Consider the following 22,805-nt stretch of genomic DNA (forward strand, 5'->3'; position numbering starts at 1 on the left):
CCCATAAGTTCTTTTTGTAGTAGCTTATGCCTTTTAGTGAAGTATCTGATCCCTGAGATGATGTGTAGTTTAATCCACAGTTTAGAAATGCCTACCTAGGCAAAGATTTTTCTCTGATTTATACCTTGGAGATTTTTGTTGATGAAATGGGTGTTGCAGGTAGCTAGAGAAGTATGTAACTAATGCTATAGGTACTTCTGTAGTACAAGAGATGGCATATTTGCCTTGCAAAGTTTGGCCTTTTGGAGTAATTTTTCTTCTTTTAATAGACAACATGGCAAGCCCGGGTAAAGATAACTTCAGAATGAAAAGCTACAAGAATAATGCACTTAATCCCCAAGAAATGCGCAGACGAAGAGAGGAGGAAGGAATCCAACTTCGGAAACAGAAAAGGGAAGAACAGGTAAGTATCGTGGTGAGTTGTTAAGTGCTTGTGAAGCTAAATTCAGATATGTGAAAGGACTTGAGCAGACTCCTCCTGTGGAGCAGAATCCAGAGTGCCAGGTTGAGTGTCTGTTTTCTCTGCATTCTTGGGGAGCACAGGGCACTTCTTGACAGGATCGTAGAACAAAACAGTGAACAGAAGCCCTCTTAAGTCACTAGGACACACAGAGGAGAGACCCATGTCTTAAATTGAACCCTTCATCTAGGTTTAAACAGGTAAGACTGTGCTGAAAGGATACTCTTATTTCCAATAAGGATCATAAACCTTGCATTCTCTTCTAGAGTTTGGAACAAAGTTATGCTGTTAGGAGGGAGAAGATTATTTTTGTCTTTGAAGCCATATATCGAATTGCCCAAGAGCTTTTCTCCAGTAACTTAGTAAAGTGGCTACCAATTAGTGTGCTGAAACACAAACACGTTTATGATTTTAGCCTGTAAACTAAAAAAGGAGAAAGTAGCTTGTAAAATAAGGTTTCCTGCTTAAAAATAAATGCTAATTATGAGGCAGAAAAGACTAAAAATAAAAAGATCTGTATCTCTTTTTTTCTTACAATTGGAAAAATTTATGTATCTTTGCTAATTAAAAAGAACTTCAATTTTTAAGTGTCTTTCTGAAGTGATCCAGGGCAGTTTATCAAGATACAGATATAGTACTGTTTTCCTCCTTTATGTTTTTTGAACTTTCATGTAGAATTCCATTTTCATGGTTGAATAGGAAGGTGAGCATGATGAAATACGATCACTAGTATTGGTGAAGGCATTTCTTCAAGTGCATAAGTACCCACTCTATGGTATGTTCTAATGTTTCCCAAAAATTTCTTCTTTGTGTAGCTGTTCAAACGTCGAAATGTTGCTCTTCCGGGAAATGAAGAATCTATGATAGAAAGTCCAATTCAGGATCCTGATGTCAGCTCTACTGTACCTATTCCAGAGGTAATTACTTCAGAGTGTGTTTAGAATGTTATCTGTTAATGTACATAGTACTAGACATAAGAAATCCTCCTTTTATTTTTAGGAAGAAGTTATTACAGTAGATATGGTGCAGATGATTTTCTCGGATGATCCTGATCAGCAGCTCACAGCAACTCAGAAATTCAGAAAATTGCTGTCTAAAGGTACATAAATGTTGCTTGATTTTTTCTTTTTTTTTTTTTTTTTTTAGTTCCTTTGGTGTTGTTGTGAATTTTATCATGGAGAGCCAGTTAACCTTTAGTTTTGTTTTACTTTAAAATAGAGCTTGCTGAAACTTCTAGTTTTGTTTATAGGGAAACCGTGCCAAATCTGTTCCAACCTAATAGCTAAATACAGAAGGCTTCATTATTCTAATGTTAAGTCCTTCAGACAAAGTAACAAAAGCAAGGGTGTTTTGATTGAAGTGTCCAGGGCAGTAACGAACTGCACACTAACATCACAGTATGTGTTGCAGTGATTCATTTTCTGATCCTTCTTCTGTATTTGAGGAGAGAAAAATTACATGGCTGCCAAAGAGCAATTTTAACTTGTTTTTGTTGAGACTGTGAGACATGCAGTCTTAAATTAGTGCTGGTATTTGTGTAGCATGATAGGTAAAGGTATACTTAGTCATATAAAATAGTATCTAATCATAGTTGCTCTTCCACTGATCTGAACTACTGATTGAGGGAACAGTGTTTTGTGATGAGTTAATAACATGCCAATGGATAATAGTATGTTTTACTATTATTATGCATAATAGAGTGTTTACTAAATTGTAGCACTTTATGGAGATCATCCTGCAGTCTTCTAAAGTCAAACTTTAGCTCCTTCATTTGAGTTCAAAATGACTGAACACTAAAAATTATGAGAAGAAGTGAGAATCATATTTATGTTTTCTGTCATACTGAAAATGTAATTTATTTGGTCTTTTTTGTTAGACTTATATAAATATTTGTTTTTATCCCGTAGAGCCTAATCCACCTATAGATGAAGTAATACAAAAACCAGGAGTAGTACAAAGATTTGTGAAGTTTCTGGAGAGGAGTGAGAATTACACACTGCAAGTGAGTTTGGCTGATACTGACTGGCGGTTTGGAATGGGATTAGAACACCCTCCTCCCCAACCAGCTTTGGAAAGCATGTGCTTATTTTTTTTAATAAAGAAATTTCATTTTTAACCACTGAAGCAGTAAATTTTAGCTGTCTAAAATGTCAGTTATTGCCACTGAAATCATGACTTGACTCTTGTGAATTTCATAGTAGTCTTTAGGATTGTGTATTCAGCTGGTCAGATACTTGGTTGTTGAAGGCAGAATGTGTTCAAGAGAGTTTCCAGAATGGTATATTAAGATCATCAGCACTGATATGTGAGCAGAATCTGTTTTGTTTGTGTTGAGTATATTGTAGTACTTTTCAGTTGAAATCTTAGAAAAGAAGAAAAAAAAATACAGGAAACTGAAAGGCTTGTATGAAACCCTTTTAGAAAATCTTTGACAAAATGTATAACTAATGGTAGGAGTAACTGGTTCTGTCTACTTGTGGTAGCCCCTGGAATGGCACTTAGGCCTTGTGTACATTCGTACTGGAAGGAATGACTTAATATAAGGAGGTGGTATTTGTACTGGTTCATAGAGATTTGAAACCTTACAGTTAATGCTGCAAGCCAAAACCTAAAAATTATTTAGATACTGAAGGAGCTTATTAAATAGTGTTTTTGTCAGTGCTAATTATTTTATTGCATAGAAAGTCCAATAATAGTAATAATTGCATTTCAGTGGAAAGGAAAAAAAGTGGGAAAATGAACCCCTGCAATTCTCATGTCAAACTGTTTTTCATTAATTTAAGCTGAATGGTTTAACATGGTCTTTGTGCTCAACAGTTTGAAGCAGCTTGGGCTTTGACAAACATAGCATCTGGAACTTTTCTACACACCAAAGTTGTAATTGAAACTGGAGCTGTTCCAATTTTTATTAAGTTGCTTAGTTCAGAACATGAAGACGTACAGGAGCAGGTAACTGTTTTCTTGGGTTGTTTTATAAATACTTAAAATTCATTTATTAATGTCTTCTTGGGGTTATGTGTGTAGTTAGAGAGGTTTTGACCCCCATTGGCCTACTAGCGCATTTATCTGGCTCCAGGAAGATAGAACTTTACCTTCGGTGTATTTTTTCCCTCATGGTTTTTTTTTTCCTCCAATTCTTTCAAGTTTCTTTGAACTTGTTTTTTATTTTATATTATTGAGTGATTTGAAGCAAGCGCCTCATTTCTATTATGGCATTTACAGATGGATAGGATCTAAAACACCATAGTAGAAAGAACACAGTAGAAAACAAGGTAGATTTTTTCTTTTTCCCCTAAGTTACCTTGTAGCTTTATTGCCTATATCCTTTTGCTTTTTCATCTTATTGTGTTACAGTCTTCATTAACATTCTCCTGAATTTTGGGTTTTTTTGTTTGAGAGGCTGTAATTTATTTAGCATGTTTGAAAGTTCATTATTTAATTTTTTTATTCCTTGTACCTTGTTTGCAACCTTGAGACAGTGTTGTTGAATCTATTACACATAGTGAGCAAATGTAACTGTGGAAACCTGTGTGTATCCTTTTTATTGAAAAGCATACAGATTGATATATTTTCTTAACAGAAGACTTTCTTGCCTTGAAAGGATGACTTCAAGTGTAGGTAATTGACTTTGTGTGAGTTCACCAAAAATGCAATACAAAAATCAGTAGTCTGAAATTTTATATTTGGAAAGATACTGCTTTTTTTTCTTCTGTAATGTTGCTGTAAAAAATAGATGATCTATAAAAGTTGTTTTGCAAGCATGTATAAATTCGCTTGGATGCTTTGCTTTTTAAGGCAGTGTGGGCTCTTGGTAACATCGCTGGTGATAATGCAGAATGCAGAGACTTTGTTTTAAACTGTGGAATATTACCACCCCTCTTGGAGTAAGTATTGTAAATTAATACTATAACTATAGTGTACAGGCATAGATAACTGTAAACTTAAAATTTATTTGAAAAGAATATAAGCTTTTTTGCTAAGTTGAGGCTATTTCTTTTCTTATTATATTGCTAAGTTTTGGATTACCTGAGCTTCAGGCATATCTTTGATTAGTCCATGACTGGAAGCTTTCCAATATTTGGAAAAGGAGAGAAGTATTATTTCACAGGTATGAAATTTCTGTATTGTGCAGAACTTTGTGTTGCCCGAGTTCTAGTTATGTAGGGTAGGAGAGATGATTTAATTCACACATGTATTTGCGTGGTTCCAACTGTCTGGGCCGTAGGCTGGTTTCCCCACCTTTGTCCGGTAGCTCCAAGCTCCGGTCTTGCTGTCTATCCATTTCCTTGTTGAGACAAGATAAGAGTAGCTGTTACATGAGCTGTGTTCCACCAGATTTCTCTTCACTAAGACTATCATTGCATCATTTACTATGTGCTTACAACAGGATGTAAGGTAGCTTCATCACAGGGAAAAAACTTACACAGTACGAATTTTGCTAAAATTATTGCTTAAAATAATAATGTATCAAAACATTTGTAAATTAGAGTAAAATAATAGAGAACAATGTGATTACATTCCCAGAGGATTTAAAGGATTAACATTTTTAGGCATTTTGATATGTATCTGAAAGTTAACCTGATTTTTCAGATGTTGAATCTTTCACATTCTGTTCAGCAAAAACAGTACTGCATTATTTTTTTTAGAAGATCTTTTAAGTTCTAACTTCTTATCTAACTATTTTTTTAATTATTAACTGCATTCTCTGAGTGGAAACATCAGAGTTAATTCAAGGGGGGGTTGCATCTGCTTGCCACTTCTGAAGACCCTCAGAAACAATTAGTTGGAAGGATTTTTTTGTACGAACAGTGGTTTATTTTATATGCATATACTTGATTTAGGAATGAGATGTCCACACAAAATAATCTGTTCCGATTCAGTTGATTCTAAGAAAATAGCATGTAAGCTATGAAGAAAAATAAATTGAAACTAGTGCCCGATAACAGGATTGCTTTTTCTGATTTAAGGTACTGTTGGTAATAATAGACATTAAAAGATTTAATAAGAAATTATCATTTTTTCAATTGTTGTCCCTCTTTGACAGACTGTTAACAAGTTCAGGTCGTCTTACAACAACCAGAAATGCAGTCTGGGCTCTCTCAAATCTCTGTAGAGGAAAGAACCCACCTCCAGACTTCAGTAAGGTATAATAAAGTATTCGTTTTGAGAAATCGTATGAAGAAGGCTTATGTTTGTAACGTGTTGTAATGCACAGCATCTTTGAAACTGGAGATAGATTCAATTTTATCTTTTTAATGTAATCACACACTCTTGTCCATCTGTTGTATCTGCACGAAATAAATTACTTAAACTTGAGATTGTAGTTTGTCATATGCAAGTAGTTATTCACTGGTATGAAATGATGGACAAATAATACATTCAGCACTAAACCCCTTGGGGCTGTGTTTTCTCCAGGTCTGTTTTAGAGGATGTGAGTTAAGAGTGAAGATTTTAAAAATTTGATAATTTTTTATTTTATGATTGCAAGCATCTGCTGCAGGCATAAAATGTTGAGTTTTCTGCTCTGTCAGAGGCAGTTGAATCAGACGATGATGACAGGTGATTTTCCTGTATGCTCTCTCCTTCACTTCGTCCTCCCTCTGATATGTGGTTGTGAAGACTCTTAAGATTGTAGAGACTAGTATGAGTATTAGCTCCTTATTTTCAGTATGAAATTAGTTTCTGATAAGGTTCAGTTCCATCTTTTAATGTAATTAACATTGGATATTCTGGTACAAGAGACTGAGGTTAAATGATCGTTAAAGATAATCTGGAGAGAATTTACATATGTTGAACTTGCCTCATGGAGTAGTAATTACTGTTGTTGCTGTCTAATAGTTCTTGGAGAGATATTAACAAAAAGGGACAATCTATCACCTCGCAATTGTTCTGCCTGAGTTATATCCTTCAGTAGTGTTTTGTTCTAATAGTAAATAAACAACAAGATTTCTTGCTTCTTAAACACTTCTAACTTCAGTGGAAAAGGATTCCCTGTAGGCAGCTGCTAATAAGAATAGCTCCTTTGCTTTTTGCCCTTTGCAGTAGCACCGGTTGGACATGTAAAGGAGGCTGAATTGCATAAGTGATGCAAGATAAAAATTAAGTTCTATGAAGAGTATGAAATTCCCAAGCTGTATAGGTGAAACCTGTCAGCTTCCAAGTGGTATTAAGATGCTCTAGTTCACTTGGCTCTGTCTGTGTGGAACTTGAAGGAGATTAAGGCCAGACACTGCAGTTCCAGTGAGAACTGAAGTAAGCCATTGCTTGTTTGATTTGCTTCAGTGAATGTTAAGTCCTCTGTGAATTGCTCTGAGTTTTTGTGGTAAAGGAATTGTAAATTGGTTATTACAAATAACCTCCAATAAGTCCTACAAAGGCAACAATATAAAAAAATGTTATTACTTTGAAATTTTGTTCCCTGAGTGATTCAGACAAGCATCAGTAATTCCTGAACATCTGGTTACCTGTAAAAGCAGATGTTTTTTGTTTAAGCTGAATAATTATATAGCTAGTATAGTATCTTTACATAAATAGGTTGGGAATCAGAATTTATCCAATTTGCCAGTTTGAATTTGAGATCTAGTTTAATCAGGAAGTGTTCCACCTAGGTCCTGATTCATTAGTGAACTCATGTGCTTTGACAGTAAATAATTTTGCATCTTTATGCCTTTGCAGAATCTGAAACCTGAAAAATACAGAACGCCTAATTTTTTGTAATATTTTTCTTTAACCTAGGTTGCTCCTTGCTTAAATGTTTTGTCAAGACTCTTGTTTAGCAGTGACCCGGATGTATTAGCAGATGCTTGCTGGGCCCTCTCTTACCTTTCAGATGGTCCCAATGATAAAATTCAAGCTGTTATTGATTCTGGAGTGTGTCGAAGATTGGTAGAGCTTCTGATGTAAGTCTTTTCTTCAGCAAATAAATATCTTACAGTACTGTTAATATTCATTAATTCAGACTGAGAGGTTTTTTTCTCACCTCAAGTCTGGATTTATTTTGTGAGAAGTGGTGAACATAAATTCAGTATGAAACCTTCCAAGTTGCTTGACAGGTTGTTTGGCTCTTGAGTTTGACTGTGAAAAAGGTTTTCCCAAAGTATTCCGTTATATTCTTTAAATGAAATCCTACATTAAAATTTACATGGAGGAATAGAAAGGTGAAGACTGCAGACCAGTAAATTGAATTGTAAATTAATCTCTCAGGGATTATTTTATTTTATTTTATTGCTTTTCTAGGAGAGGTTGTTGTAATACAGACACGACAGTTCTTGGACTCTCAAAGTCTGGAGGCAGGCTTGTACCACTTTTGAATTGTTCCAGTATATTTGTTTTATGGTTCACTATTTTCCTAGAAAGGGAGACTAAATCCCTGTTTTCACATGGGGACTGCGGAGTAGGTCACAGAATCACAGAATGTTAGAGATTGGAAGGGACCTTGAAAGATCATCTAGTCCAATCTCCCTGCCGGAGCAGGAACACCTAGATCAGATCACACAGGTCTGGGATAGTAGTTCTCAGCACTGACAGCTCAGCACAGTTCCTTGTGAAAAGCTCATTTGTATGGCTGTCAGGAAAGGGTGAGGTTGCTTTTTCTCCTATAGATGCTCCAGAACAACTGAGTCGCTTCCCTTCCTCCACACCTCAGACAGTTGAATATGGGCTTCATATACGGGCTTCTAGGGTTATTGACTTAAGGGGAAAGTTGTCTTACAAGGGGGGCTGCTAAATTTTAGTATACAGTTAGTAACACCCCTTTTGTTTCTGTGGCTACTGAATGATGTAGGTTCCAATGTTGTGTTCAATAATACTTGAGGTGGGTGAAATGCATCTACTTGGGCAGATTGACTGCGCTGAGTTGTGTTGTTCCATAGAGATGCCTTTTCCTTGATTCAGCAATTCGTTTTTGGGCTTGCAGGTGTCAAATTTGTCTAAGTAGGGGGAGAGTGTACGAAGTAATGCAATGTTTTCAGTAATTAAAAATTTAGCGTTAAGGAAACCACTTTTCACTTAAAATGCAAAATTATACTTTAACACTTGGTAATATCAAGCGATTTAATATTTGTCTCCAGGCATAATGATTACAAGGTGGTATCCCCTGCATTAAGAGCAGTTGGAAATATTGTTACTGGGGATGATATCCAAACACAGGTAAGACTAGTTGATTTAAGATAAATTAATTGGCAGGTAAAAAAACGATTACAGAATTTTGTAAAAATTAATTGTGATAAAATACGTGTCCAGTACAGGTATCTGCATGTTGCAGTGAAAGAGGCTCTGTACAAATCTATATTGCTAATTTGACAGTTTGGGCTGCTATTTTAAACATGAAATTACTGCAAGAGATAACATTTTCTTACAGCAATGTAGCAGATTGCTTTAGTCATGTATGGTAACTTGAATGTTGCTTCTGGTTCAGGATGGAAGTAACTCTCTCGCCTCCCTTAGTGGAGGTTCAGTTATTTATTATTCCCTTTTTTTAAGTCTTCAAATACAGTCAAAGTTTTCACTTGTAAGCAATGTTCATACTTGACTTGTCCATGAATTTGTATGTGATGGTCTTTCTGATGTGATTTGTTCTAAATATTTATCTTTTAATTTTAGATAATGGAAATTAGCTTGAAGCAATGCAGGAAATACTAAGGTCCTGCTTTACAGAAAATGTGTCTAGAAGGCTGATAGAACTAGTGTAAAGGGAAGGAAATTAGTTAATTATGTAATGTGTTGTGAGCTCTATAGGAGAGGATTTCGCTAAGGAATTAAGTAGAAAACATCTATCTTTTCAAAAACAAATGAACAAGTAACTATTCCAATTAGATTTACACTTTCAGTTATTCTCAGTTATTCATAGTCTAGCTTTAAGCTACCTTAAGATGTCTTGCCATCTTTAGTCTTCTGGTCTGAACTTAATTGAGGGCAGATTCTTTCAAATTGCAGTGTCAATGAAGAGGCAATACAGCAGCACTGAACACTTTAATTTTGCAGGATGTTATCTATGATACTTCATGTAATACATGTTGCAAAATCTGCTTCTTTTGAAGTTATCTGTAAAGTGCTTTTATATGTATGTATGTATATTGCACGAGCCAATATATATGTATGTATGTTATACAAACCAATTTTAAACTCTCAAATTATTTTAGGTGATTCTAAACTGCTCTGCATTACCCTGTCTCTTGCACTTGCTTAGTAGTCCCAAGGAATCTATCCGAAAGGAAGCATGCTGGACTGTTTCTAATATTACTGCAGGAAACAGAGCTCAGATTCAGGTAAAGTCTGTATGTTTGTTATTTGGTTAGTTTTGTTTCATTTTACTAGTTCACTTGCTTTTCCTTCACAAGGAGAAATAAGTAGATGCTACATGAACTCTGCATTATTTGTTTTAGTCCTAACTGTCTGTAATTTTACCTAACTTAAATGTTTTCTTCTAAATTTTGAAAGGTTACTTTGAATAATTTTATAAAATAATACTTTAAAAATAGCTGTCGTAATTAGTAGTAGAGAAACTGATTCATTTATCTCAAAACTGTTTTGGTTGGTGCTTATAAAACAAATGAAAGGATACTTAAAATATTCTCTTAGATCTGGTATCATCAGTTGTTGTTCTTCCCTGTGAGAGCATCATCTACTGGTATATTCTTTTTCATTCTGTTCTGCATTGTAAAATACATGTTAAAGTAATAAGCAATTTTTCTTTTAAAAAAAAAGTTGAAACAAAACATCTTGCACAAATTAGTCCAGTGAAAAGTAGATAATTTTACCAATTTGGAAATGTTGAACTTTTTGCTTGGATAAAAAACCTGCGTGATGTCATCAATACTGAGTTGTATTCTTGTGGAAACTACTAAATTCTGACTATTGCTCCAGGTGTCTGGAGTTACCTGGAAAAAGGTTCTTTTTGACAAAAAAATGAGAATTCTGAATCAGAATACATGTTTCAATATTTTTTTTTCCCCCCTATGCTTCAATTGGGGATTAAAGTGTTACTTCATTATGTCATTTAAGATATATAATGTAGCTTCTAATTATAGATATAGTCTTTCTATGGAGACTGCAAACCTGAATAAAATGGACAAAGTGAAGTTTCGTTGTGAGGCTTGATCTCCAGTTCAAAAACTCAGGTTTAGTACTTATGTCATATGACTTTTAAATGTTCCTATCTGGTAAGCAGTATTCTGTCCACTAGAGACAGAGAAATCAACAAAGAAGTATTCTGATGGCTGCTGCAGTGCAATGTTGGAATAATTCTGAATTTCAGTTTAGTGGTTCTTGTTAGTGTGGTGTCTTCTAAGTATTGTTTGCTGTGGGATCAGCAGGCATCACTGACTCTTGTAGTGAAGGGTTTTAATGTTTTGTGTATACTGAATCTTTATTAATTATAATAAAATATTATAATTTCATCTCTTAGGCTGTTATAGATGCAAATATTTTCCCAATATTGATTGAAATTCTTCAAAAAGCTGAATTTCGCACCAGAAAGGAAGCAGCATGGGCCATAACTAATGCAACATCAGGAGGAACCCCTGAACAGATTAGGTAAGTTTGTATATGTTACTATTCTCTCTGCCTGAGTATGTTCTCTAATGCATTTTTGTTGCTGCATTTGAATCCTGACAAACATAGCAATAAAATCCTAAACACAACTGTGATTCATTGAAACTGTGCCTATATAGGGACTAAACATGTAGAAATTCAGAAAAATTAGTGAAATATATGCAGTAGACTTAATAACAAATTGACTGATACTGCTTTATTTCAGTGATATTACACCAAAAGCTTTCAGAGGGTTATCTTCCAGACTTGGTATTATATTGTCAAACACTTTGAACAGTTAATGAACAGTTTCAGTATTTGAAAATGGAAAATTTTTGGAGAGTTGTTTAGAAAACGTATGCAATGGAATTGTTTCTTTTTGTGGAGAGGCTTCAGGAATTTTAGTGGGTTTTTTTTGTGTATTTTAAACTCGCTATCAGTATTATTTTAAAGGAGATACCTGAACTCCTTTTTCAAATTGACTTTGATTAAAATTTCCTGTCAACAGCAATTTATATGCTGGAAAGTTTGGACTTCTTGATACTCTCTGGTTTCGCCGAATACCATCAGCATAGTGAACAGTTTGAATCAGCAGTTTATAAATGGATTTTAAAATGCCAGTGTATTATTTGGAAGCTAGAGCTGAAAGTGATGTGATAACTTTTCCAGCATGTTTAGGAGATCTGTTGCTATAAGTGCATGCTGATTTATTTAAAATGTAAACAGTGCTGGTTTTCTTATAACCCCTAAGTGTTACCAGAGGTAAGAAAAGCTTGGTTTTGTGCTACTATTTTGACTGCTTGCATAACATAACATCTTAAAATTTTGAGTGTTTTAAATAAATTTTAATGCAGATCTTCAAATAGTAAATGTGCATGTAATACCATAAAAGCAGTTTCTCATCACAAAATAGAGATATATTATTTATGTTGTGAAATTTTAGCCCTTTTAACGTCCTCAGGGTACTACTGTCTAATGCAGGATAATTTAAACCACTAAATAAACTATATTTAAGCAACCTTTTGACGCCAGCAGAAATTACTGTCTTCATTTTACTTGCATGCTAGGAACAAGGTCACAGGTTCTGACTCCCAAAGTTCCTACACAATTCTGTGCAAAATCAGAAAAAGGAATAGCATACTCAGAATCCCAGTATCTTTTTTGTATTTACAATTATGTCCTTCCTTTTACAGTAGGTAATGCTAATATCTTAATGTGCTGCTAGTGTGGATTTGCTAGTATAGAGCAACATCCAGTGTTCTTACTTGTTTCTAACATGTTTACTTGATGCTCTTGTCACTACAAAATTTCAAGTGCTTGACAAAATAACTTACTGCTAAAACTAACTTTTTTTCTTCAATTAAACCCATCAGAATATCATAAGTGAAAAGGAGTTAAAAGGACTACACATTCCAAACTCCAGTTAAAAATATGCACATTAAATTTTATCATTAGGTTAAATTAGAATATTTATTAAATTTCAGACTAAGACTAGATCTTTGTGTTGTGTTTTAGAAATGTTTTGTTTCAGACATTTCTTTCAGCAAAATTAAGGACCAATAATGATAGATGGGTATGTCAGAATAAATGTGCTGAATTATCAATTCTTCTTTTTCTTCCTCACTTCCCTCTGTTTTTCTGCTGTTATAAAGGTATTTAGTAGCACTAGGTTGTACCAAGCCTCTTTGTGACCTCCTGACTGTGATGGATTCAAAAATAGTACAGGTGGCTTTAAATGGACTTGAAAATATTCTGCGTCTTGGAGAACAAGAGTCTAAGCAAAATGGAATGGGCATTAATCCTTATTGTGCCCTTATAGAGGAAGCATATGGTAAGAAATTACTTGTAAAACTACATACCTGAACTTCCTTGTTTCAGGCTGTAAAAACAAAACCATTGTGAACCACTTGTAGGTAAGTTTAATATATGAATTTTTACTTCAAGCATAAGTGGACATGAAAGCATCAAAAATTAAGTAATGTAACATGGTGGGAAAAGGGGTTAAGTGCAAAAAACCTGTGGGCATTTTTGTCTGTGGTGAGTTTATGAAATGTGCCTCTAGAGAAATATTCTCAGAAATATTTAACGCACAGATGTCCTAGTCTGTAGGAGCCACGGTTCGCGGAAGTTTATCAGCCAATCCTAAATATGGTTTTATTACTTTAATATATAGTCCTGTCTTGCAGTTTTGTTACCAACAGGTATGGGAGATCAGAGGTGTTTTTTACTTACTCCCAAAGTCAATCACGTTTTAGCATAGTTAATAACAATAATAGCAAAATGAACTTCAGATCATAAATAAGTGTGTACTTGTGAAAGTATTTTGTTCTGTTTCTTCTTTTAAGACTTGTTGAATTAAACCACGTTTCAGAGACAGAGTATCAAAAATGAAATTACATTTGTGGACTTTCATGACTGGATGCTTTTGGTTTAATGAAATTAACATTAAAACTGGCTCATAATTAATCTGTCATTATTTATGGAGACTTATCTTTTTGTAGTTTCTGACAAAACAAAATTGGCAGACATTTGTGTTTCAGAAACTGCTAATAGCAATTCTGGTTGACCACGTTATATCTGCCTAGATCGCACTAACTTTTCTATGCAGCAGCCTTGAAATCTGAATTCCCTATTACAGAGTTGCATTTCTAAAATTAAGTGCATACTTGGAGAATTTACTCTGCAATGTAATGTGTAAGAGGAATAAGGATTAAACACTTTAATGGAATTTATTCTATCCCAGATTTTGCATCTGTTCACAGTTTCGACTATTGAATGTCTAGGTTCATTGTTTCCTTTACCAGTTCAGCATAGGCTGCTGAGGCTGTAGAGGGGAAACAGCTGATTATATCACTCTCATTGCCTTGGCTTCCATAGTCACCAGAAGGGTTCATATGAGCTCTTCCTAATGAAATTTAACTGAAAACTGAATTATGTTAAATAATTAAAAAGGAGTTTTGAATCAACCTAAGTGACTGCCAAGCACTTAATTCTGCCAGCAGAGCAGAGGTTATGTCCTCTAGCTTGCAAATTATAAGCCTTTGGAAATATCTTGAAATCTTAAAATTAAATTTGAAAAAAAAAAACAAAAACAGACTGTGCCTAGCAATGACACCATAATAAGGGATAGAAGTTAGAGATAAGGAAGACTGAAAGAGTTAAAAAAAAAAAAAAAGAAATGGGAATATTGGAAATTGCTATAGCAAAGTTTTATGCTATGCTGATTCTACACACATGCAATTTCTTTGCAGGCATGTATTAGTAGATATTACAGCCTCCTCCATAGTTTAATTGATATTCTTTTAAAATTAGTTTGGACAGTAGAAAATGCTGCAAAAAATGAAGACTAGAAATACATGGGTTAGGAAATAAATAATTAAGAAATTAAGCATCAGTGATATTGAATAAATAGAGAATGATTTGGGGTTGCATTTTTTTTATCTAAGAAGTACTACTAAGTTTTCATACTATAAGCTGTTTTCCTTTGAATTAATCATTCTTTTAAGCAATTAGATTTTGAAAATGTTTTGTTTTGAATTTAGGACTTGATAAAATTGAATTTCTTCAGAGGCATGAAAACCAAGAGATCTACCAAAAGGCTTTTGAACTCATAGAACATTACTTTGGTGTCGAAGAAGAGGACTCCAGTATTGCACCTCAGGTGGACGAAAGTCAGCAGCAGTTTGTGTTTCAACAGCAGGAGGCTCCAATGGAAGGGTTTCAGCTGTAAGCTCTTGAAGTGAAGACAAGCATAAAATGTAAACACTTGTAAGGTTTTGGTTTTTTTTTTTCCCCAGAGGTCTTTTCTTTATGGCCAAAGTTAGAGGAAAAGTTGAATATGTTTTGCAGAAATAGATGAAGAAGCAGCTGATGCACTTTTATATATTGTGTTAGATACAACTGTTCTTTATTTTGTATTTGTGTTTTTCATTATCTCATATGTACAGAAAACAACTGTGAGTAATCATGTCTAAAGTAAAGCATTAAATGTGATTTAACAAAAACTGTTAAGCTAAGACTTGGTAGGATTTTAGGTAGTGGTTCTGAATTTTTCACGTAGTCTCAAACTGCATATCAGCAATACAGTTACTGACAGTTGCATTTTTGGCAGTAGGCTTGATTTGCCCAGTCTATCAAATCTACCTCTTGTATTGAAGCAAAAACTTTGCTTCAGAACTAAGGCATGAAATAAAGATGAGCTTGTAAGAAGCTGAATTGGAATGTGAAAAATATTTATTTAAATTGTGAAACTTTTATGCATTACTTACTTTATAACACACTGTTGGAATTTATTTATAAAATGTATTTAAAGACATAATAGATATACATATATAATGCTAATTACCTAATACAATATTGAATATATGAAAAAGCTTTTTCTGAATTATGTGGGAAGATGACTATTTCAGAGGTTTTCAAATTGAAATCAGCAGAGAGCTTGCTGGTCATTTGATGTTGGCTCTGTAACTGAAGCTCTTAAAAAGTCAGCCACAAATACAATCTTTGCTGTGGAAGCAGTTGCTGTAGTTAGCACAAGAATGCTGTGATTATGAATGACAGAGATGGTGAGTTGCACAAATCACCAAGCAGATGGTTTACAGCTGTCTCCTGACAAAATGTAGTAACACCACTTTAGTTTGCAAGACATAGCAATGTTTGCCTTTCTAGTACAATAGCTTCTTAAAAGTTTAGACAGTAGGTGGTGGCTTGGTTTTGTGTTTTTTGGTTTTTTTTTCCACCAAATATGCTACCACCACTTGAATTGTTCTTTAAGTTAATTAACTCCATTTTCTTTTGGTAAGACAATAGAATACTGCAGTGAAGAATAATAGAAAATCACTCCTTTCCAGTTGAAGGAAAAGTTGGTTGTATTGTAAATAGCATTAAGTATGTGGGCACCAAAACTAACGAGAAGTTACTGTCATATAGATATTTAGGTTCTACAATATATGGTGTTTGCTGTTAAACACTAAAAGAAATAGAATTCTAATATTTACATTAACAGTTTTGCATACAGAAAAATGTATGCTCTGCTTGGACTTGCATATAAGTAATGTTTCTGGCATATCTCATTTGGAGAAATTAATACTTTGGGTTGATTCTAAAGTATGATTATTTTTTTTACCTGTAAAAAGTATATTAACATCAAACTCCTGGGTTAAGTAAAATCTTTGACATATGAGAGCATTTCATGCTTCATAAAAAGCTGCAATTTAAACTTCTAATTACTTAACCCATGGCACTGTGCTTGTCACCAAACAATATTTTAATGCACTGAAAAATACAGGTTAAAGGTGGTATCATCTACAGTACCATTTTATATTTAGAATTTTTTTACATGCAAGTTAAGATTCTAAGATGTTTCACTTCGATGTTACAGCAATATAGACGATATTGTAATTGAATGTGGGACTTGAAGTGGATTTTCTAAGCTTATTGGTCACTTTTGACTAAGATGTAACAGGGAGGGAAGAAACCTCTCTTTGAAGTCTTTTTAGTGGAAGATAGAAATGTAAGAAGTATATTAAGAGTGCTGTTGTTACTTAATGAACTCTGAATAATGAGATATTTTAGCAAATGACACTTTAAACCTAGATTTGTACAGCATACAAGTTTTGAATAGTGTGATAATACTGAGTACAGCTGCCAAATTTTCATATAATGTTAGATGATTGTATTTGTGCCCTTTTTATTCTCACAGTTTTTCATTTTCATATACTGACCTTTCTTCCTTCCCCTTCCCCATCTGCTCAAAATACAGGGTAACAATCATGGAAGCCTACCAGGATTACTAGTAAATGCTGAATTTTGATTTGAAAATTATTCAGGTAACAGGGTATTCCATTGTTCCTAACAATCTTGTTTTGATAATATTACTTAACCAGCTGTGCCTGCTTTTTATTTGGAGAACCCTGTAAAAACTGCATTTATAAGCCTCTCTAATTGCAACCAAATCTCAACTATAAAAAACTTGATTAAAAGACTTGAAAATTAAGAAAAGAGGGGACATTTAAAATACTATATTTGGTTTAAAAGAATATCTTCAGTTTTGTGGATATATTATTCTATACGTGTGAATGGTTAGTGACTGCACTTTACACATTGAGATAAACTATCTTTCATGCCTCTGATACGTTTAAATGTAACACTTTAAAAGGGAACTAAAATTGATGGACTTTCGCTAATGAAAAGAATTATTTAAACTCAACAACTGGTTTACCCTAAAATTGTTAAAAAATAATAATGAAAATTCTTCTGTAAAGTATAGACATACAAGATGGCCTCTCCTATTTTATCACTGGGTTTACATCACACTTTGTTAAAAGCACATAAATGAACAATATAAAACCAGAGGTGATGACTTAAGGTCAGCTGTGGTACAATCATTTGTAGGTAGGGGTGTGAATATGATGATGTTGCCTGAACAGATGAAACCAGTGTGGAGGGGAAAAAAAAAAAAAAAAAAACCCTGAGAAAAGAAAATCTCTTAAGTTTGGCATTTTATATGGAATCTGAAGTGCCCCATCAGTTACAAAGTCTGTTTAAAAATACTGGGTTTTGGTTTTAATTAAAAGGGTACCATTTGTTCTGCTTAAATGTGAATACTAACTAGCTAATCTATGCAACTATGCAAAGCATAAGATTATTTTTTTTAGTTCCCTGCTCTTGATACACTGAATCATACCTAATTTTTTCATTGTTGCACTTTTGTCTGAGGATTGGTTCATACAGCAGTTTAATTTTCTAGTATTTGCTTTAAACACTGTTGCTAGCAGCAATCAGAAAATAGTAATAATGTTGGCACAGAAATAAGTTAGCTGTAGAACAAGTTTGCAACTGGAAAATATTTATTGTCGGGTCTGTCTTAAAAAAAAAAATAGAAAAGATGCACTATTGTCTTTCCTCCACGGTTAGTTCTCAGTTGGTTTAAATTTATTAAATTGTACAACTGAGGGTTTTTATAATAGGTCTGACAACTGATAAGTGAAATTTAACCGTGACTTCAAGGGTTCACTGAAATCTGGAATGAGAAATTTCAGTTACTCATGGCACAGTATCTTCATACAATGTGTGGAAACTAAAATACCTATACTAACTTCAGATAGTAATAGTGCATCTTTAAATCCAGGCCAAAGGCCCATTACTGTAACAGAACACATATAAGTAGTATGCAATATTATGGAATGTTAAATCTCCGAATACCATACAGAAACCAATAAAACCTATTTTACAGATGTTTATTGTATTTATTTAGTGTTTCAGTAAGTGTGGCTGCTTAAACTAGGAAACACAAATGCCATTTTGAATACGACTCTGAGGCAAATGAATTCCAACTGGCTGATTTGTGCACTGTAAAACTAGGCACTGTTTAGAAACTTTTTAGTTTTAAACATGTTTTGTAAATATCTAACCAAACAAACTTGTACAATGATCACAGTCCTTTCTCTGCCTGCAGAACTGACCACTTCTTTGGGAATTCCCATTAAGATTATAAGGACATGAGAATTTGTGGAATTACAAGGCCACTTCCCCTCCCCTCACTTCTCCAAACCTTCTTGATGTGTAAGATTTGTACTATTCTGGCTGATTACAGTTTGTTCTTTAGAATTGCAGAAGTGAATTATATAAGTCTCCTTATTTTTGCAGTTTTCGTACCTTCACTACTGCTTAGTCTTTCCTGCATTTAAGCTTTCATTGGAAAAATACTGCTAATTTTTCTTTGAAGGGTTCTTATCTGTGTAACAGCTCAAGATAATCCTGAAAGAAAGTTATTAAGACAGTGGAAACTTGGCTCCCCCCATACCTGACATTCTTAAGAAACTACCTCCTCTCCTTTGAAATTAATTACTGCTTTTAATCATGTGCAAAACATTCTAATGATAATAATTTGCAACAAATACATCAAGTATCTTAAGAGACCCTCCATTTCTTTTTGTGTTCCTGTAACTACCCTTGTTGGCTACAGTCTGTGCAATACTGCAGTTATCCATTTATTGGTGACATTCACTAATCACTCTCAGCAATAGTTAATTTTGCTCCTACAACAACTTTTTGGCATTTCATATGACGTTACTTTGTCTTTGACTCCGCTGCTAGTGCGGCCTCTTCCCGCCACTTGGCCTTCTTTGCCAGGTTCCAGCTTGTTAAGGACTCATGACGAGCGGCAGCCTGCAGAAGTAAAACATCTTTAGAGTAGCATGGTAGGAGTAACGCTGCACCTCAGGGAAAGCTACCCCGTCTCAGGACTAGCCAGCAACTGTTTACTTGTCATAGGTTAGCTAAAACTAGGGTAGGTGTAAGTCACTGCTGTTGACGTTTGCCTACTTTTCACAGAATTCCATCATTTTTAAATATGCGACATACTGAGTAGCTAGCTCTGTACTCACCTTTTTAGCTGAGGCGATCACTGCAAAACAGGCAACAACTGAGAGTCCGATCATGATGTAACAAGCTTTAACTCGAGCTTTGTTTCTTGCCCTGTCTAGCATCTCTGGCCTGCAATTAAAGTTACTGAATTATTACAAAACTGTGAAGTGTCTTCCTCAAACCATCACAGACATAGCATCACCACTGAAAAATTATAGAATTAGCTTCTAAAACAAGCATCTCCACTTCCCTAGGGCTGGTTATACACTGCCCAAGAACTTTGTGTTTTCTGACCCTAATCCCTTTCCAGTGGAAAAGCAATGTTTAATGGATTTAAGCTGGTTTGTTGGATTTTTTTAAGCTGAACAGAAATTTTGGTTATGCAATAAATATTTGCACAATATACAAGAAATTGTACCTTAAGCTCTAGAACTTTAAGGGGTTTTATCTATTTTAAAGAGGTGGAAAAGCATATGTGGTATCAACCAAATGTAGTGAAAGCAAGTTCATTTTGTTCAAAATTAAATTTAGAAATTAATTACTGTCATGTCTAACCTGTTCAGACAGCATCCTCTATACTGTAGGCTAGGGACTTTACATACTTGTATAGGTGATTAAAACTGAGTTTTTAGTTCTTTAGAAAAGCAGAAGCTTTATTTAAAGTGGGTAGCTGATGTCAGCCTTCTCGCTATTGCAGGAACACACACCTAAGCAAGAACAATCTACATGTTTATTTTTGCTGGTCATCAAAGGCAAAAGTAATGGAAATTTCTGCCCTCCATTTGGCAGTAGTTGCTGTGAGAGGCAGTGTACAGCCCAGCAAGCTCCACTGGTACAGCTCCCATTTATACCCTCCTCCATTCTGAGAAGCAGCGGGAGGTTGTGCACTCCAAGAACGAGGAGTACAGGAAATCTCCATATCACTCAAATTGTCTCAAAACTTTCAGCTAAGTTATTTTCTGAGTCAGATATTGTACTTGGGAGTGCAGTTTTGAAGGTATTCATTGTAATGCTGGCTGTGCACTTATTTTCATGAATCACATTGGAATGCTTCATATGTATAAAAATACAAAGATACAGAATATAAATATACATAATATAGAGTTGTGGTTTTATACATATATATGTAAAAAGCATAGGTGCAGAAATAATTTATTTTATGTTGTGAATAAAGATCTTGTAATGATCTCTTTCCCCCCAAACCCTTTTACTTTAAAGAGGATGAGTGGTGGGATGGGGCAGAGCTTGGGTTTTGTAGTGGAAGTTCTGCCCATGGCAGCGTGTACCAAGGCTGAGGGCTGTGGTGCTTCTCTCGAAGGCTTAATGCAACACAAGTGGGCAAGTCTGCCAAGTGGCCATGCTGTACTACCCCTTCCCTGCCAATGCACACACACATGCATGCCACGTGTCTTGTGGACGACTGACGCCTGCGGTTCTAAGTAACTGCTTTTGTTTGGTACAATGGTAAACACACATCACCTTTAAAACAAACCGCACATCAGGCTAGCACATAAAACCATTAATCCACTAATCCATTTGTAGCAACAAAAGCAAAAATGTTATTAGTCTGGCTTATTAACCTAATCATATTTCACTATGCACTAATTGGAACTCTTCTGAAGCAGATTTTCACTTTCTCCCTGCTTTCTGCCTCTGCTTTAAGGAAAACAGACCTGATTATGTTCTTCGCTAATTGCACATTAGGGCCTTTGTTACTCAATCAAGACTCTGGGTAAACCTCTGCTGAAGTCAATAACAGCTGTTTAAGAAAAACAAACAAATGAAAAAAACCTCACAAACCACAACAAACCAACAACCTTGAATAAGGACTGCAAATTTGACCCTTAAGTACAAACTATCTTCAGCAGCTAGATGGTGTGCACAGGTAACAGTAACTTGAAAGTCTCTTTTTTTAATAGTTAAAGCAGCGACACAGTTCAGCTTCAATGTCTCACAGTTAACTTCCAGTATATTACTATTTACGATCTTGCAATTCTAAAAAGACTATGCTCACCCTGAAAGCACAAAGTGGTAACACGCACTTGGCAGGCCAGTTACTGCACAGAAATTAGCAATTTGTGTGTGTGTATGTGTACGGACTGGCAAACGTGTCTTTATAAACACCTCCTGATGACCTGAACAGTTTTTAGAACTTCTGAGACTTTCTCTAGGGGACAATGGTGGGACTAACATGGCACAAGAGAGGTGGGACAGTGGAAAGCCACCGTCCAGCTCAGGAAACATCATTGAAACTGTCCGGAACCAACAGGAACAGGCAAAGCTTGTGCCTGTTGCTTGACAGAGCTCTGCACTGCTTATGCTCAACATACCACCCAAGACAGGGAGATATTGTGATGATAAAAAGTAGCATCCTAGAGAGAGATGTCTAACATGCTATTTTTCCTAAGAAAAACTCAGCAATTGCAGGGGTTTCGTGTGTTCAGTGACATCCCTTGGGGGATGCTAACTTTCAGCAAGTCACAGAACTGGTGTGGTTTGGGTGGGAAAGGAGCTTTGAAGATCATCTGGTCCAGTGGGTCAACAGGAATGGGAGGCTAAGGCAATGTCAAGTACTCAGTTTTCCTCAGTGGGGGATGTTTCTCTCATAACCTCCTTCTCTGTTTTTCCTCAAATTCTATAATAAATCATAATTTGTTGGATTTAATAATTCAGTGACAGTCAGCTCCCTTAGAACTGTTTATGGGACCTATAAACAGAAAATATTGTTGACCAATAACATCCTTCTCTGATTGCACATTAGGAATCAGCAAAATAAACAACCCAGTACACAAATGTAACTGAGGCTATCTACTCAGATGGATGCAGTTCTTAATCCCAGGCTCTGGGGACTCCAGTAAAGAACATTTTTTCATCTTAACCTCTAACCAGGACAGGAAATCCTTTTGCCCTCTAATTTGTTTCCAAGTTTTCAGTGTTGGAGAACTGACTAGTTCAAACTCTGTGGGAGAAGCTTTAGATCAGGATCACGCCACCGCTTTCCCTTCAGCTCCATGTTCGCCTTGGGCAAGAATGGCACACTTACGGGATCCTTGGAGGAATCTCATCTTCGGTCTTGAAACGTCTGGTCCAGAGGAGGATTTTTTTGTCAAACTTCGAAGGTTTGTAACTTGCAGCCACCTTGTGAGCCTGCTCAGCTTAAAGATGAGGAAAAAAACACTTCATCAAACCGTGCACCAAGAGTGAATGATGGGTGGTAGGAACGGTGGAAGGGCAAAACCCCTGCCTGTCCTGCTCGTTGGAAGAATAATTCGAGGTTTATCAAACTTCCAGGTCTCCACTACACAGAGTTATCTCCACGCGGTCTCTCGAGTACCGCCGCATGCCATGAGCATCCATCCCTGCAGCTTTGGTTCGACCTCCCCGCAGCCCGAGGGTGGGTGCCCAAGCCAGCAGGAGACCGCCCAGAACCCCCGGAGTTGCCGGGACA

The 22,805-nt window shown here is 35.4% G+C and overlaps 2 protein-coding genes across 3 annotated transcripts; one reads left to right on the forward strand and one right to left on the reverse strand.

Moving 5' to 3' along the window:
* The first annotated feature begins 271 nt into the window (after positions 1–271).
* Positions 272–15,205, forward strand: KPNA5 (karyopherin alpha 5 (importin alpha 6)). Of its 2 annotated transcripts, none has more exons than XM_010075914.1 (13): positions 272–403; positions 1,276–1,377; positions 1,460–1,559; positions 2,368–2,462; positions 3,278–3,409; positions 4,256–4,344; positions 5,505–5,604; positions 7,196–7,359; positions 8,530–8,608; positions 9,601–9,726; positions 10,866–10,993; positions 12,643–12,821; positions 14,533–15,205. In XM_010075914.1, exons 1-13 carry the CDS (start codon positions 275–277, stop codon positions 14,718–14,720), a joined length of 1,611 nt encoding a protein of 536 aa, XP_010074216.1. In that variant the 5' UTR covers positions 272–274; the 3' UTR covers positions 14,721–15,205. The 2 variants fall into 2 exon arrangements, with proteins under 2 accessions (XP_010074216.1, XP_010074217.1); XM_010075915.1 differs by having other exon boundaries at positions 275–403; positions 1,276–1,362.
* Positions 15,206–19,060: 3,855 nt separating this feature from the next.
* Positions 19,061–22,512, reverse strand: FAM162B (family with sequence similarity 162, member B; the record flags this gene model as incomplete). The annotated part of the gene is made up of 3 exons (XM_010075916.1): positions 19,061–19,159; positions 19,378–19,486; positions 22,401–22,512. Coding segments are annotated over 3 exons (320 nt in total), but the record flags the coding sequence as incomplete, so codon positions are not given.
* Positions 22,513–22,805: the final 293 nt, after the last annotated feature.

The sequence above is a fragment of the Pterocles gutturalis genome, unplaced genomic scaffold (genome assembly GCF_000699245.1).
Source record: "Pterocles gutturalis isolate BGI_N339 unplaced genomic scaffold, ASM69924v1 scaffold4743, whole genome shotgun sequence".
NCBI classification, from domain to species: Eukaryota; Metazoa; Chordata; class Aves; order Pterocliformes; family Pteroclidae; genus Pterocles; species Pterocles gutturalis.